The sequence below is a fragment of the Zonotrichia leucophrys genome, chromosome 3 (genome assembly GCF_028769735.1).
Source record: "Zonotrichia leucophrys gambelii isolate GWCS_2022_RI chromosome 3, RI_Zleu_2.0, whole genome shotgun sequence".
Lineage (NCBI taxonomy): Eukaryota > Metazoa > Chordata > Aves > Passeriformes > Passerellidae > Zonotrichia > Zonotrichia leucophrys.
This window is the reverse complement of record NC_088172.1, coordinates 110,470,022-110,485,274: the sequence shown is the minus strand read 5'-3', so window position 1 is coordinate 110,485,274 and position 15,253 is coordinate 110,470,022. Positions and strand designations below refer to the sequence as shown.

At 45.3% G+C, this 15,253-nt stretch overlaps 1 protein-coding gene across 1 annotated transcript; it reads left to right on the top strand.

Moving 5' to 3' along the window:
- Window positions 1-1,161: 1,161 nt before the first annotated feature.
- LOC135446244 (L-threonine 3-dehydrogenase, mitochondrial-like) lies at window positions 1,162-14,905 on the top strand. The gene is made up of 10 exons (XM_064709943.1): window positions 1,162-1,254; window positions 3,618-3,729; window positions 6,002-6,203; window positions 6,519-6,561; window positions 7,673-7,743; window positions 8,591-8,740; window positions 9,905-10,077; window positions 11,024-11,114; window positions 11,543-11,812; window positions 12,023-14,905. Exons 3-10 carry the CDS (start codon window positions 6,020-6,022, stop codon window positions 12,160-12,162), a joined length of 1,122 nt encoding a protein of 373 aa, XP_064566013.1. The 5' UTR covers window positions 1,162-1,254; window positions 3,618-3,729; window positions 6,002-6,019; the 3' UTR covers window positions 12,163-14,905.
- The last annotated feature ends 348 nt before the right edge of the window (window positions 14,906-15,253 follow it).

The window sequence follows — 15,253 nt, the reverse complement described above, 5'->3', positions numbered from 1 at the left end:
TTATGATTGGCTTTTTGCAAATATTAAAATGAATATTGTATGTGTTGTGTTAGAAAGTAATGCTGGATTAATTCTCCTAAGTCGTGTGTTAAGTATAGTTTTCGGTTATAAATATGTTAAAATAGAAACTATACTATGTAAAATACTATTTTTAAAGAAAGGACTCGCAGTGAGATAGCAGCCACAGGTCACCTAAATCTTTCAGAGAAAAAGAATTTATTGCTCTCTTATCAGAAGAAACTAACTTCTTCCCACCTCGAAGGCACGATTAGGATTCAGAGGAAGAAATTTAGGATGACCAGACAGAATCCTGTATTTGAATGGAATTTATGCATCGTGTATGAAGTGTATGAATATGCAACAGGCTGTTGTTTTTAAGGGTTAATCCTTTGTTAATGGGTGTCTTTGTTCAGGCTTGTGCTGCCCAGAAAAGGTACCCAGACATCCGTAACTCTTTGTCTCTATTGTCTCATATTGTCCTAATCCAAACTGTCCAAATTATTATTACTCTAATTGTATTACTATTTTATAACCATTTTATTACTATTAAACTTTTAAAATTTTAAAAACAAGAGATTGGTGTTTTTCACAGACATAACCCTGTGCTATGGCATGACCCTTCTAGAGCAGGAAGGTTGTACCAGATGGCCTCCAGTGGTCCGTTTTAACCTGACCCATCCTGGGGCTCTGGGAATTAGCGATTCTGGGATTTGGGAATCTGTGAGCAGTGCTGTGTTGTACAGTGGCTTGGCTGGTGAGTGTTGGTGACAGATGGAGAGGGACTTTGGACAAGAGCATGGAGTGGCAGAAGAGGGAGAACGGCTTCCCACAGCCAGAGGGCAGGGTTAAATGGGATATTGGGAAGAAATTGTTCCCTGTGAGGGTGGGGAGGCCCTGGCACAGGGCTCCCAGAGAAGCTGTCACTGCCCCATCCCTTGCAGTGTTCCAGGCCAGGTTGGACAGGGCTCGGAGCAATCAGGGATAGTGGAAGGTGTCCCTGCCCACGGCAGGGGACGGGATGAGCTGTAATGTCCCTTGTCCCCGTGGCCGGGCACCGCCCGCCCTCAGCTCCTGAGGGGCCGCCGCGCCCCGCCCGCCACCGCCGCCCCTCACGGCGCGTGACATCACGCCCGTGTGACGTCACCGCCCAATCCCCTGGGCGGCCGCCGCTGACGTCAGGCCCCGGCCCCGGCGCGAGCGGACCGGGCTGAGCGAACGGGGCGGCGGCGGGAGCGCGAGCGCGGCAGGAGCGGGGTGAGCGCGGGCATGGACCGGACCGGACCGGGGGCTGCTGGGCTTTGGGGAATTTGGGATGGCGGGACCGCCCCGCTCCCGGCGCCACCGAATGAATGGGATGGGGGAGGGGCGGCTGTCCCGGCACCGCGCGGTCCCCTCCTCTGGGGACACTCTGGGGACAATTCGGGACCGGCGGTTCGGTGCTCGTGGCGCTTTGGCGCCTCACCGCACACTCGCTGCGGACGGGCGGGTTTTGTTCGTGCCCGTCAGCCGCCCCGGCTCCGTGGTTTCATCAGCGGGGGCTGTGCCGGGTGAAGCGCCAGGGAATCGGGGAATGGTTGGGGTGGAAGGGACTTCAAAGATCCTCCCGTTCCAATCCGTGCCGTGAGCAGAGACACCTTCCACTGTCCCAGGGTGCTACAAGTCCCGTCCAAACTGGCCTTGGACACTTCCAGGGGTTCAGGGACAGCCACGGCTTCTCTGCAAGTTGTGCCAGCTCCTCTCCATGCTCATAGCCAAGAATTCCTTCCCAGCAGCCCAGCTAAACCTACTTTTTTAGGTTTAAAGCTGCTACCCCTTGTCCTGTCCCTCCATGGCTTGTGCCAAGTCCCTCTCCAGTTCTCCTGGAGCCCCTTTAGGTGCTGGAAGGGGCTCTGAGGTCCCTTTGGAGTCTTCTCCTCTGCAGGTGAGCCCTCCCAGCTCTCCCAGCCTGGCTCCAGAGCAGAGGGGCTCCAGCCCTTGGAGCATCTCTGTGGCCTCCTCTGGACTCTCTCTAGCAGCTCCAGGTCCTCCTGCTGTTGGCCAGATCTGGAGGCATCTCTGCAGGTGGGGTCTCACCTGAGAGGGGCAGAATCCCCCCTCCCCTACTGCCCACTGTGCCCAGGACACACTGGACATTCTGGACCTTCCTTACCTCTTCCAGGAGTTTCACGCTGTTCAGCGGCTGCGTAATCTCCTTTTTTTTTTTTTTTTTTTTTTTTTTGTTTATTTTTGGCGGCTGAGGTCAGGTTCCCAGCAGGTCCCTCACGGCTCGGGCTGACGTCTCCTCTTGCAGAGGGGCTCGGCCTCACGCCGGGCCGTGCGTCACCCCTGGGACAGGAGCCCTGCGTGTGTCAAGGTTATTCCAGCTGAGCTTGGCCAGCAGCTCCCTGCCAGGGGGAACAGCTCCAGCCTGGACACCCTGGCACATCCCTCCTGCCAGGGGACACCGGCAGGGACGCAGAGTCCCAGCCTGAGGGGTTTCAGAACCAGAGGAATTGCCAGCAGGGAATGTGAGATGCATTTGGGTCCAGCTATCCAGGCAGCAGTCCCTGGGGTTGAACTGAGATTATCCCTAAGTTGTTGCAGCTTGAGTGCTCCCAAATGCAGGGATCTGATGGAGTTTCCACTTGGGCACAGCAGAGGCTTTCCTGTGGCTTGTGCTTCATCTTCTGGATGCCCAAGGAAGGTGCTGTCTCACTCCTCAAGCTCTTGATACAGTTGGGAAAATTAGAGGAGCCTCCCAAGCAGAAGCAAATCTGCAGGTCTGGAGCAGAAGCTTTGTGGTTTGGAGCCAACTGGGAGTTGAGAACTTGGAGCTCAGTGAGTTGGTGTGGACCATGTTCCCGAGGATGTGGCTGGGAATCTGCAAGATCCTGTGCCCTGCACAGTCCCTTAATTTTCTTTGAAAGAAGCAAGTTCTGGATTCTTTGGTTTAGCTCCCTGGAGGGGCACCCTGTGGCATCCCAGCAGCTGTGCAGCCCCAGAGATCCTGTGGGAGCTCTGGGGTTTGGTTTGGCCTCTTTTTCCTCCCTCTCTCCCATTTTCTTTGAAGCTTGCAGTGGGACTTTCCAGACAAAGCCCATGACACTCTTATCTTTCTTGTCACCGTGACATTCTATTAATAACTAATTTACAAGAGCTGCTGGTTTCCATAAACATTTCTGACTTTTATGTGAGCAACAGGTGTTGCTGGTTATGTAACACCTTGGAAACCTCGCAGAGGATCAGCAGCTGGCAGTTCACTCACTAAATGTCATTTTATGAATGTCTCTTTTTTTTTTCTTTATTCCCTCTTTTCCCTCTCCCAGTGCTTTAATCTTCTTACAAACCCCAGAAATTTCCTGCTATCCCAGGCAGATTATTGTTCATTGGAACACGTGTTTGCTCTCTGCTAATCTTTTTGCACTGCCACTAATTAATTTAAACTCTGTCCTTCAGCCATGACCTGAGGCTGGCTGCTTCTGGGACTTGGAGGAGCAGCTTGTGCACCTTCGGAGCCCTTTCCCTGCCTATCCCAAACTTCCAGGCATTTCAAAATCAAGCAGGAGAGAACAGTGAAATCCCTGGCTGCTGCTGCTGCTCTCACACGCACTTTTTTTTTTGGTTTTTTTTTCCTTAAGGTGTGGGACAACTCCTACTCTCTGCCAGGTTTTGATTGGCTTTCCAAAGAGGCAGTGTCCTATAAATTGCCTTCTCTGCTCTGCTTCTGCCTTATCACCAGCTGAGGCCCAGGTGAGTACAGGACAGGGAAAATTCCAGCTGCAATCCCATTGCCTAATCCTTGAAATTACCTTTGGTTATTGGTTTAAATCACTGGGGTGGGAGAAATAACTTTGATGTTTCAAGATAAAACTTCCTCATTTTGCTAGCACTTTGTAATATCAGTTTGAGTTGATAAATGAGATCAGGGGCTGAGAAACTATTCAGAAGGGGATGTGGGAGGGGGTTTGAAAATATATTGTGGAATTATGGAATGGTTTGGGTTGGAAGGGATCTTAAAGCTCTTCCTGTTTCATGAGCAAGGACACCTTCCATTATAGATTTTATCTATATATTATATAGATGATATTTTCCTCTTCAGTTCCCAACAGAACAGAAGTATTCCTCTCTGGGATAGTAAAAAGGGAAGCCTGTATAAAATATAAGTTACTTTACATCTGTTAAATTAATTTTTTGTACATGTTCAGGGCTGTTAATAACTTCTGGAAGTTAATTAAGGTGAAAAATTTGGATCTGGGAGAATGGGCTTTCCTGTATGAGTTGCTTTTGCAAGTTAATCACTGTGTGGGGCTGACTTCAGCTATTTGGGGAAGTGTTTTTAAGGCATAATATTGATTTCTTTATATATCTGTGCATTAATGGCAACTTTAGTAGCCAGTCACACCTGGTTTTTCCCCCTCTTTGTATTTGAAATAAAAATAAATGCCATCAGTGGGGGTTTTTGCAGCAGCTCTGCTGCCTGGCTGTTTCAGTTCCTGGCATAAAATGCATTTACTGTTCTGAGTCAGACCTGGGAGTAAATTTTCAGCTTAAGCCTTTGTGGTTTCACTCTAAGTATGTTTGCAAAAACCAGTCCAGTCACTGGGAAACCAATTTTAGTCACAGCCAACTTTTGTTTGTACTTTTCAAAGCTCAAAATGCTTTTTCAGGTACTTGGAGTGGAAATTTTTTGTCACACAGACCAGTGAGTCTCTCTCAGTGCTGGAAGATTTTATTCTTCAATGCTGAAATAGGAAGGGATAATCATGAGAGCTGATGCCTGGGTCTGTGTCCAGATGGAATTTGGGTATTTCCAAGGATGGACACTCCCATCACCTCTCTGGGCATCTCAGACTGAGTCTTTTTGATCAGTTTAAATGTATTTTTTTAATAATGCCATTTAATGAGGCTGTCTTACTAGACAATATTTAGCAAATCTGTATTTAAATAGCAGAACTCCCTCAAGTACCAGAACATTCTCTGCCAGGTGACTGAGAAGTGAAAGGAACACCCACATGAATCACTTGTTTGGTTTTCTCTGCAACTGGAATTCATCTGCAGCAATGAACTGCTGCAATTTCTTGTGGAGAGCTTCCATCTACCTGACTCTCCTTTTAAGAATATATGCCCCAAGAAAGGATTTGACAGGGTAACCCCATCAGGCAAGTTTGAAATATGCTTTCATCTGGGAATTTACATATTCTAGACCCTTGTGAAACAGTTAAAAAATGTTCAGAGGGGATAAGGAAAAAATTACTGGCTGTGCCTTGAGGATTTTATTTGAGAGAATTAAATTTGCACCACAGAAATGACCAGCTGTGGCTGCAGGTGTTATTTATTTGGGGTACTTTGCATTTCCTTCTGCAATATGAAAGATTTGGAGAGCAAGAACCGAAACTTGAATGCAGCACAGGGTAAATTATAATTATGTGAAATAATTAGGACATTTTCCTGAGGCCTGGCTAAGCCTTGCCACTCCTCTGTTTGCTTTCTGGGTATTGTCCATCCTGAGTGTTAAATCAGAGTAAATCTCCCTTTTTTTTCAAGATATTTCCTGTTGCCTCCTTGGCTCAGCTGCTCTTGCTGATGCAATCCTGAGGAGTTTTGCTTATTCACAGCAGCCTGCAAAACTTCCACTCCAAACGTGGCATCACAGCAGCTTTGTTTTATTCTGTATTTATCCTTCAAATCACACTTCCAAGTGAAATTTAAAAAAAAAAAGTTTAAACTTGAGCTTTACAGCATTCTCCCTGCCCATTTTTCTGGACTGTGGATATTTTCCTGAGCTCACTCCAGGGAATACATTACCTCTGCTCATGTTACATCCCAGGCTGCTTTCAGCCCTTGCTTGGCACAATCCCTCAGCTCTGGGATGGCATCAAATTCCTCTGGATCCCTGCAGAGTTTTCCCTTTTAGCAGAGTGAGTTTTCCCTTTTAGCAGAGTTTTCCCTTTTAGCAGAGTTTTCAAAGCTGTTTAATGGGGTTGAATCACTCGTGACTCATCTTTTGTCTCTCTCCTCACAGCACACCTGAAAGGGGAAGATGCCAGTCATCAGGAACCTGGGCAGAGCTGCCAGCCAGCTGCTGCAGAGCTCTGGCTGTGGCTGTGGGGTGTCCCTGGTGCCCGTCAGGGCCATTGGGGTGTCCCCACGCCAGGTGGCCTCCGACGCCAGCTTCCACTCGGTGACGTTCTCCGAGTCGGACCATCCCCGGGTGCTGATCACAGGTCAGCACTCCTGGCACAGCTGGGTTCCTGCTTCTCTGCTGAGCTTTCCCACTGCTCTCCTCCCTCCCCAAAGGGCACAGTTCTGGAAGCAAAAATACCCCAAATATCCTGGAATTGGGATGATCTTTGCCATCAGAGTCCTGTGTGAACTTTCCTGTTTTAATTCCAGAACTCTTCTAAAACCAGTTCCTTGAGAAAAAAATGTAAAAGCTTCCTGACTCTTCTCAGAACATCATACTAATTCTTGATGTGATACAGATAATAATGGAATTCTGCATTGTGACCCCCCCTTTTCCTCTGATTTTTGTCTCTTAGGTGGTCTTGGCCAGCTCGGGGTGGGACTTGCAAAGCTGCTGAGGTGGGTCACCATTCCCTGGCTTGCTGTCAGTGAGGAATTCCAGCAATAGTAGTCTGGAAAGTTGTTTATAAAAGAAATCCTATTTTTCAAATGCTGTTTTTGTCTCCTTGGCTTTGTAAATAACATTAATAGCTGGACTTGATGATCTTAAAGGTCTTTTCCTTAATGATTCTTAATGATTCTATAATTAAATTTTCACCATCATTTTATTTGTCCCTCCTGTGCTTGCTGTGGGTTCCTGACGTATTTTCTGCGTGTCCATTGGTCATAATTCCCAAAATAGCAGGATTTGGTCTGAGGGACTGTCTGCTGAGTTGTTTGCTTCCTAAATGGGAGTATTCAGAGTCTGAACCCTCAGAGTTTTCCTTCTTTTTCCTTCTCCTTTTCCCCACCTCAAGCACAGTTACCTCCTTTTTTTTATGACATCTTTTCAAGAAGTGTGAAATGCTCCAAGAGCTCTCCCTGATCCATGTCCTTGTCCATATCCAGCTCAGCTCCAGTTTATCATTTGCTCACAGTCTTTGCTGGAGGGAGTTTAGACCAAGATTAAAAGTGAGCAGACTCACTGCACTCAACACTGTAGCAGTTTGAACATTTTCTACCATTTCTATGATATATTTTTAAATTATGCAAATAATGGGAGGCCAGAATGTGCTCCAATGCCCCCAGATCTGCTCTCTCCAACAGCCTTGTGTTGATTAGCACAAGGTCACAATTTCTCTCTTCTATTTGCTTAGTTGATATAAAAGTAACTGCAGTTACAACAATCCCAGTGGCTTTTTGTTGTCTGCAGGGGAGTAAATTATCCCTGGGTAAAATTTTCAGTAAGAAAAGTGTAGGAAAGTCTCTTTTCCCAACATATTTTCACTTTCTAAAAAATTTCTCTATCCTCATGCAGAGCTTGACTTCTGCTAGAAGTATTTGATCATTTTTTAAGATGCTGGGTTGATATTTAAAGGATTGTTGGGGTGTTTTTTTGTTTAGTGCAGTAGCTGATTTTATTGTGGAAAATGTTGTTCCTCTGCTATTGCTCCTGCAAAACAAAATAGCAACTGATGGATTATCTCGAAAAGCTGTGGACTCACTGTTCCCTGTGGGTATTTTTACACAGGAAACGCTTTGGAAAGAACAATGTGATCTTGTCTGACATTAGAAAGCCTGCAGATAATGTTTTTTATAGTGGTAAGTGACTGGGGAAGCACATGGAAAAAAAAAATCCTTGACTTTACCTCTGATATTCATAAACTAATTATCAAAGTGATAAGTGGATTACACTGACAAGCAGCTTTTCAAACCTTTTGCATAATGCCTCTCTGCTTTCAAATCTTGCCAAGATGTTGGTTTCTTCTCTTATTCCCTTTTCCTAAATATTTCTTTTTGCATTTTTTCACTGCAAAGAGAAATATTTAGGAAAATATTTCTCTTTGCAGTGAAAAAATGTGCCACTTTTCCAACTCAAATAACTATTTGAGGCACCTTGTACTCCTGCTGTAAAAAGAGGTGCTTTTATTCTTTTGGAGGGAGGAGGTTGGAAATGAAACTTGTGCTGTGTTTTTACATGCTCAAGGAATTTTTATAATGAGGTGGATATAGAGTAGGATTTAAGACTCTTTGTGCTTCTGCTGAAAAAGAATTGCTTTTATTCTTTTGGAGGAAGGAAGTGGAAATGAAACTTGTGCTGTGTTTTTTCTTGCTCAACGAATTTTTACTATGAGGTGGATATGGAGCAGGATTTAAGACACCTTGTGCTCCTGCTGAAAAAGAGGTGCTTTTATTCTTTTGGAGGGAGGAGGTTGGAAAGGAAACTTGTGCTTTGTTTTTACATGCTCAAGGAATTTTTATAATGAGGCAGATATAGAGTCAGATTTAAGACTCTTTGATTTTCACTGGGAACTTATGAAAACTTTTCCTCAAACTTGCTGTTTAGTGATGTATTTTAAGTGGTAGAAACAGCTGCCTGAGCTTCATGCAGAACCTTCCTTCCATCCATTTCTGACATCCAATTTCCCACTGCTTCCACCTCCTGCAGGTCCTTTCATCTTCGCGGATATCTTGGACTACAAGAACCTGCGGGAGATCGTGGTGAACAACCGCATCACGTGGCTGTTCCACTACAGCGCCCTGCTCAGCGCCGTGGGAGAGGCCAACGTGCCCTTGGCCAGGGCTGTCAACATCACTGGTGTGTGCTGGGTTTGAGGGCTTAAAGCTGTGTCAGGGCAGGTTTGGAAAGGTTCTTCCCCAGAGGGTGTCTGGCGTTGGAACAGCTCCCCTATAGGAATGTGCTCCCTGTTGGCGGAGGGACAAAAGTGTCTTTTGTCCCCTCAAAAAGGAAAGAAGGCCAGTAATTTCTTGTAGCCATGATATTTTCTGAAAAATCCCTCTGCCAGGATTTTTTCTCCTGAGAAGCTGAGAGGCCTCAGGAGCAAAATGTAAACAATGATTATCTGCTGCTGTGGAATGCAGCAGATGGTCTGTGATTGGTCTCATGTGGTTGTTTCTAATTAATGGCCAATCACAGTCTGGCTGTCTCGGACTGTCTGGTCAGTCACAAGATTTTCCTTTCTCCCTTTTCCTTTCTCCCTTTTCCTTTCTCCCTTTTCCTTTCTCTCTTCCCTTCTGATGAAATCCTTTCTTCTATTCTTTTAGTTTAGTTTTAATATATCATTTACTTTTAATATAATATATATATAGCATAAAATAATAAATCAGCCTTCTGAAACATGAAGTCAGCATTCTCTTCTCTTATCCTGGGACTCCTGTGAACACCACCACAGTTTCTCTCTTCAATTAGGTGAAAAAAAAACTTCATAGGACCTTAGGGGCTTCACCTCAAACTTAAGGAGAGCTAATTGGACAGAAGCCAAAAAATCCCTCTTGGGCAATTTACTAGAAAAAGAAGAGAACAAAGAAACTAATCACTTTTGTAAGGTGTTTTACTAAAAACAAGAACCTCTTGCCCTTGGCTTGGTTTTTCTCTGTTTGTTATTTTGCTTTTTATTAAACCTTTTTGTTTCCAACACTGCAACAGAAGCCATCCTGCTGATTTTTCTGCCTCTAAGGGTAGCTGAGCTACCTTAGGTGTGTTATAGACCTCCAAGAGCTTATGAGACCTAGATCAAGGAGGCTCCTCTAACACTCCCCAGTGAATGGTGACATTCCCAAGGCTGCCAGAGCTCCAGGAGTGTTTGGACAATGCTCAAAGGGTGGGATTATTGGGGTGCCTGTGCAGGGCCATGGATAATCTTGATAGGTGCCTTCCAGCTGAGAATATTCTATAATTCTCACAATGGCTTGAGAAAGCAGAAATATTCTGATAAATCCTGTTTTGTGGTTTTTTTCCTAGGTTTACACAATGTTCTGGATATTGCAGCTGAGCATAATTTGAGGCTCTTTGTTCCAAGCACCATTGGAGCCTTTGGACCCACCTCTCCTCGAGATCCAACTCCTGATCTCTGCATTCAGAGGCCAAGGACAATCTATGGAGTCTCCAAGGTCCATGCTGAGCTCATGGGAGAAGTGAGAATTTTTTACTTTATTCATTTCCTAAAAGGTCTGGTAGAACTTCACTGAAACATGTTTCTCAAAGAAGCTGTGGCTGCCCCATCCATGGTAATGCCAGGTTGGACAGAGCTCAGAGCAACCTGGGATGGTGGAGTTGTCCCTGTCCTTGCTAGGGGTTGGAATGTTCTTTAAGTTCTCTTCCAACCCAAGCCATTCCATGATTCTATGATCAGAATTCATTGCTTTTGTCAGATTCCCCACTCATTCTTTCCCCCATTTTTCCTTAATTCAGGCTTTACTACTCAGCAATAGTCTGAGGCAGCTCTGAAGGTCAAACATCTTTTGTGTTTTTTTTGGGAAAAGCACAAAGCATGGGGAGCTGGCAAACAGCTGAGTTTCAGTGTCATTTCTTTCCCTGTTTTTTATGGCTTTGGCCTCTGTGCCAGTGTGAATGGCACTGCAGAAAGGACAGTGCACAAAGCCTTGTGACAGCAGGTACACAGTGATGACTTTTTGCTCCTCCTCTACAAAAAAAAAACCTTAAAGTCCAAGTCTTGTGAGTCTGTACATGCACAACTTCTCTTCTGGCTTTGTAGTTATTTATAAACAACATTTTTAAAGCTGATATTTTTATATCAGTTTCCAGGTCTGAGGTCTGTATTATCCTGGAAAGTCTCACAAACTTGAGAATGTTTATTTTGTGAACATTGTACACCCTACATGAGTAGCATGACAATCCATGTCAAAGATCAAAGATCTACCAATGTGGATGTGAGCTGGAAAAGGACAAGCAGGGAGATCAGCTGCCAGGCAGGGAATGGGCATTGTTCAATAATTCTATTCCTTTCATCCCTGTCCTGGGACAGCTGAAGGTTCATCCTGGGTCAGATTTTTCCTGTGAAACCAGAGGGTGTGTGACCAACCCTTGGTGTGTAACTCTGTGTTTCTGCTCCCTCCCCAGTACTACCACTACCGCTACGGCCTGGACTTCCGCTGCCTCCGGTATCCAGGGATCATCTCTGCTGATTCCCAGCCTGGGGGGGGAACAACTGGTGAGTGACTGGGGCATGACAAGAGGGCTGGGGAGGACTTTTCACAGGGACATGGAATAACAGGATAAGGGGGAATGGCTTCCCACTGCCAGAGGGCAGGGATGGATGGGATATTGGGAAGGAATTGTTCCCTGTGAGGTTGCCCAGGGAAGCTGTGGCTGCCCCATCCCTGGAAATATTCAAAGTCAGGATCAATGGGGCTTGGAACAACCTGGGATAGCAAGTGGCATCCCTTCCCATGGCAGGGGATTAGAACTCAATGATCTTTAAGCTCCTATCCAACCCAAACCACTCTGTGATTTCATGATGAATATCTCACAGTCCTGCTGCCAGATTTCAGACAGGAGACTTCAGGGTTGGTCTGAGGCTTGTTGACTCTCATGAAGTGCACAAAACATATCATACACATCCATTATCCTCTTCCCCAGATTATGCTGTCAAGATTTTCCATGATGCCATAAAGACTGGCAAGTTCAAGTGTTACCTGAGGCCAGACACCCGGCTGCCCATGATGTACATCGACGACTGCCTGAAGGCCACGCTGGAGATCATGGAGGCCCCTGCAGAAGCCCTGACCATGAGGACCTACAACATCAGTGCCATGAGCTTCACTCCTGAGGAGCTGGCCCAGGAGGTGCAGAAGTATGTCCCTGAGCTCCAGATGACCTACAATGTGGATCAAGTCAGGCAGGCCATAGGTTAGTATCCTCCCTGGCAGCAGGTAAGAAAAAACATCATCAGGGCTGAAATAAAGTCTCTTTTCTTTTTAGGAACTGACAAATTGCTCCTGTGCAGTTCAAGCCTTATGGTTCAAAATTCAGCTTAGTAATGATGAAACATCTCAAAGTTCAGAGAGATTTTTCCTAAACCTCACCTTTCTTGGTTCTTTTTCTTTTTTCTCCCTGCAGCTGACAGCTGGCCCATGAACTTCGACGACAGCAACGCCCGCAGGGACTGGGGTTGGAAACATGACTATGACCTCCCTGAGCTGGTGACCACCATGTTTAGCTACCTTGGGTCTGACTCTAGGGTTGCCCAAGCTAACTGAAATGCTTTCAGATGTTTCCAGATTTCCACAGAGGACCAGGAAGAAATGGCTGCATTTTAGTTTCTAATTTTCTGAGTCTTAGAGCATGTCAGTTGCTAATTTTCGTAAGTAGTGGCAGAATTGGGCAGAAATGTCCTGTAGCTGCAATGTCCTTTAGATAAACAGCAGCACTGGGTGCTGTCCCCAAACACAGCACTGCTGACAAACACAGAGTTCTTGAACTTTCACACTTAGGGAAAAACACCAAAATAGCACTTACTCCTGGCTGATGGCTCTCCAATCATTCCTGCCTCTTCCTTGGCAAACAAGTGGGATAGCATTGTCCAACTTTCAGGCATATCCCAAAAAGCTAACAATAGGTTTTGCTTTTTCCTGGTGGAGGATGTTAGGTTGCAGCAAGAACCTTTTTACTCTTTGCTTACAAGAGAGACATCAGAAGAGCTGTTTCGTGTTTCCAAATTGCAGGGGATGTTGCAATTCTAGTTTGAAATCAAACTTTGCTCGATAGCTCCTATTTATATCTCTCTTTAGTGCTGTCTAAGCATACACTTTTCTATACTTAGGGCATACAGCGTAGCATTCTTATGATGATGCTGCTTATAAATGTGAAGTGGAATAGGACTTGAATTCTCATCATGCTTTAAAAAAAAAAAACAGGGTTTACAAGCGGAGCTTTGTCCTGTTCTCTGCAAGTGCCGCTGCCTTCAGTGCAGCCTCGGAGGGAGAGCTGAAATCTGAAGAGCTGTTCCATGGATGTGAGTCTGGGTGGGATTTTAGGGAGGCTGGGTTTTTAGCAGTACTTTTGGTTCTCCCAGTTGTTTGGAGTCTCTTCACAGTGTCACATTGCCTGAAACAAGTTTTAAAGGTGGGCTGAGGATGGAGCCTTACGGTAGAGTCAGGTCAGCCTTGGAAATCTTTCCCATTCACCCCATTTTCCACGTGCACTGTGTTTGTAGATGCTGTTTATATGTAACTCATACCCTTTTATTCTTCAGAGAGGGATCCAGAAGCTGAAACCATCTTCTAGCTACAGCTAAGGGCTGTTCTGCTCGTTGAGTTTCATGCACAGGAGATTCTGGGATGAACAAGGGAGTTTTAGTAGATGTGTGAGAGGAAGAGGTGTCAGTTCAAAAGCTACTTAGGAGACTTCAGGAAATGACAGACTGGAGAGACAGGAAAGGCATTGTAGGTAAAGTACCAGTTTCCATGGATGTGAGTCTGAGCTGTTAGCTACTCCAGCTGAGAAACAGCCTCTGGGAGCTTTGGACTTTTATTTTTTTCAAAGAAAAAATACCTTTCATTTTCAAAATGACTGGAAATTCCCTACAGGAAGCTCTCCTTTCTTTTTTTTTTTTGGGTTTTTTTTTTTTTTTGGTGTTGTATACTCCAGTAGTGTGTGTAGGTAAAAATATTCAAGTATTTTTTTGTTTGTTTGTTTTTTGCCTACAACTTGATTGCTCTGTTTTCTGTGACGGTGCTTTGGTGGTTGTGTCCGTTGTGTTCTCTGTAACCCTGCCCTGATCAGACTTCTGTCTCTTTGTGCAGGAGTTCTCCTGCAGGGAATATGTTTCCTCACAAAAGTAACCTTCCAATGAAGATTCTTTGGTGAAACCCAATTATTTGAAACATTTGTTACACTTGTATCTCTTAGTTTTGTATGTATTTTACCCTTTCATCTGCGGGCAAAGTAGGAATTTCCCAGGTATTTAAGCTCAAGGGTCGTGGCTGTTACTGAAACATTTTTATATTGTTTACATTGCTGAAAGGACAAATTTTTTAAACTTTGGCCACTTTGTAACTCTCACGTAGCTCAAGTGTAATTTTTGGCTCAATGGGAGGTGAAGTGAGCTGCCCCTTCCCACCCTCTAAGGAGAGACTGGCTGGGCTTTGTCCTCTGCCCAAAAGGATGGGATCCAGACTGGATTGTCTCCCAGGGACCTGGAGCCAGCAGATGAAGGGCTGGAAAGGAGCTGAAGTGTCTTGTCCACTCCTCAGTGCCTCTGTTCCACTTTTGGGAAGTGTAAATTAAAGAGTTTTTGATAATGGGTCTCACTCCATGTCCTTACATCAGTCAGAGTCCTGGGGTCTGATCCCCTCACCCTCATTCTCAGCTCCAGTTTCATTGGAGTCAGCAAGAGTGAGGAGCAGGAATGTTCTTTCTTCTGAAACACTGTCCTTGGTGGTGGAATTACACAAAAGCCTTGGAACAGGTGTCATGGCAAAGGTGGAATTCAAACCTATGGCATTTTGGACACAGTTTTGTTTTTCCTGCCAAGCTGTTACCGGCCTCATTTAGGAGCAGCCATTTAAGCAACTTAATTTTTTTCAAATTTGAAATAAACCATGTTCCTATAGAGAGTGGTCTGGAGTAAACTGTTGTGACAATCAGGGAATATTATTAAATGTGTCTGCAAGGTCTGCATCCTGTTTGAAAGTCTCATTTTCAATCTCACCAATGATCTGTATTTTTTCCCTCCCATGTTTTCCACATTAACTTGTTATGATGTCACTTTTTTTTTCTGTATTAAACCAACTTGATGTGGTGCAAAATATCTACCTTTTTCTACCAGTTGGAAGTTTGACTTCTGGGCAGAGACTTTCCTCATGACACTTGAGCACTGTGTCTGTTAAGTTACTTATTCAGGACAAAAAAAAATTTAAAAAAAAAGGTTGTTAAGAATATTTTTTCAACTATTGTTAGTTGTGGATGATGCCTACTTTAATAAAATCCTTTGCAAATGGATCCTGGGTTTGTCATTGGTTGGAGAAGGTGGGAAAAGTGACATGGCCAGGAGGGAAGAGCCCTGCAGGCTCAGTCAGTAGCTGGGGTGTTAAACGTGGCATCAATGCTTGGAGTAAATGAAGTCACAGGGAGGGTTTGTGAAGTGAAAATCCACATGGAGCAGCCTGGGGAGAGTCCAGAGGAGGCCATGGAGATGCTCCAAGGGCTGGAGCCAGGCTGGGAGAGCTGGGGGTGCTCACCTGGAGAGGAGAAGGATCCAGGGAGAGCTCAGAGCCCCTTCCAGGGCCTAAAGGGGCTCCAGGAGAGCTGGAGAGGGACTGGGGAGAAGGGATGGAGGGACAGGACACA

Bases quoted from the DNA above. Each gene is read 5' to 3' on its own strand.
- LOC135446244 (XM_064709943.1), top strand. From the start codon at position 6,020: ATGCCAGTCATCAGGAACCTGGGCAGAGCTGCCAGCCAGCTGCTGCAG. The intron at 6,562-7,672 runs GTGGGTCACCAT...ATTTTTACACAG, and splicing joins GGACTTGCAAAGCTGCTGAG to GAAACGCTTTGGAAAGAACA. The intron at 11,813-12,022 runs GTTAGTATCCTC...TTCTCCCTGCAG, and splicing joins TCAAGTCAGGCAGGCCATAG to CTGACAGCTGGCCCATGAAC.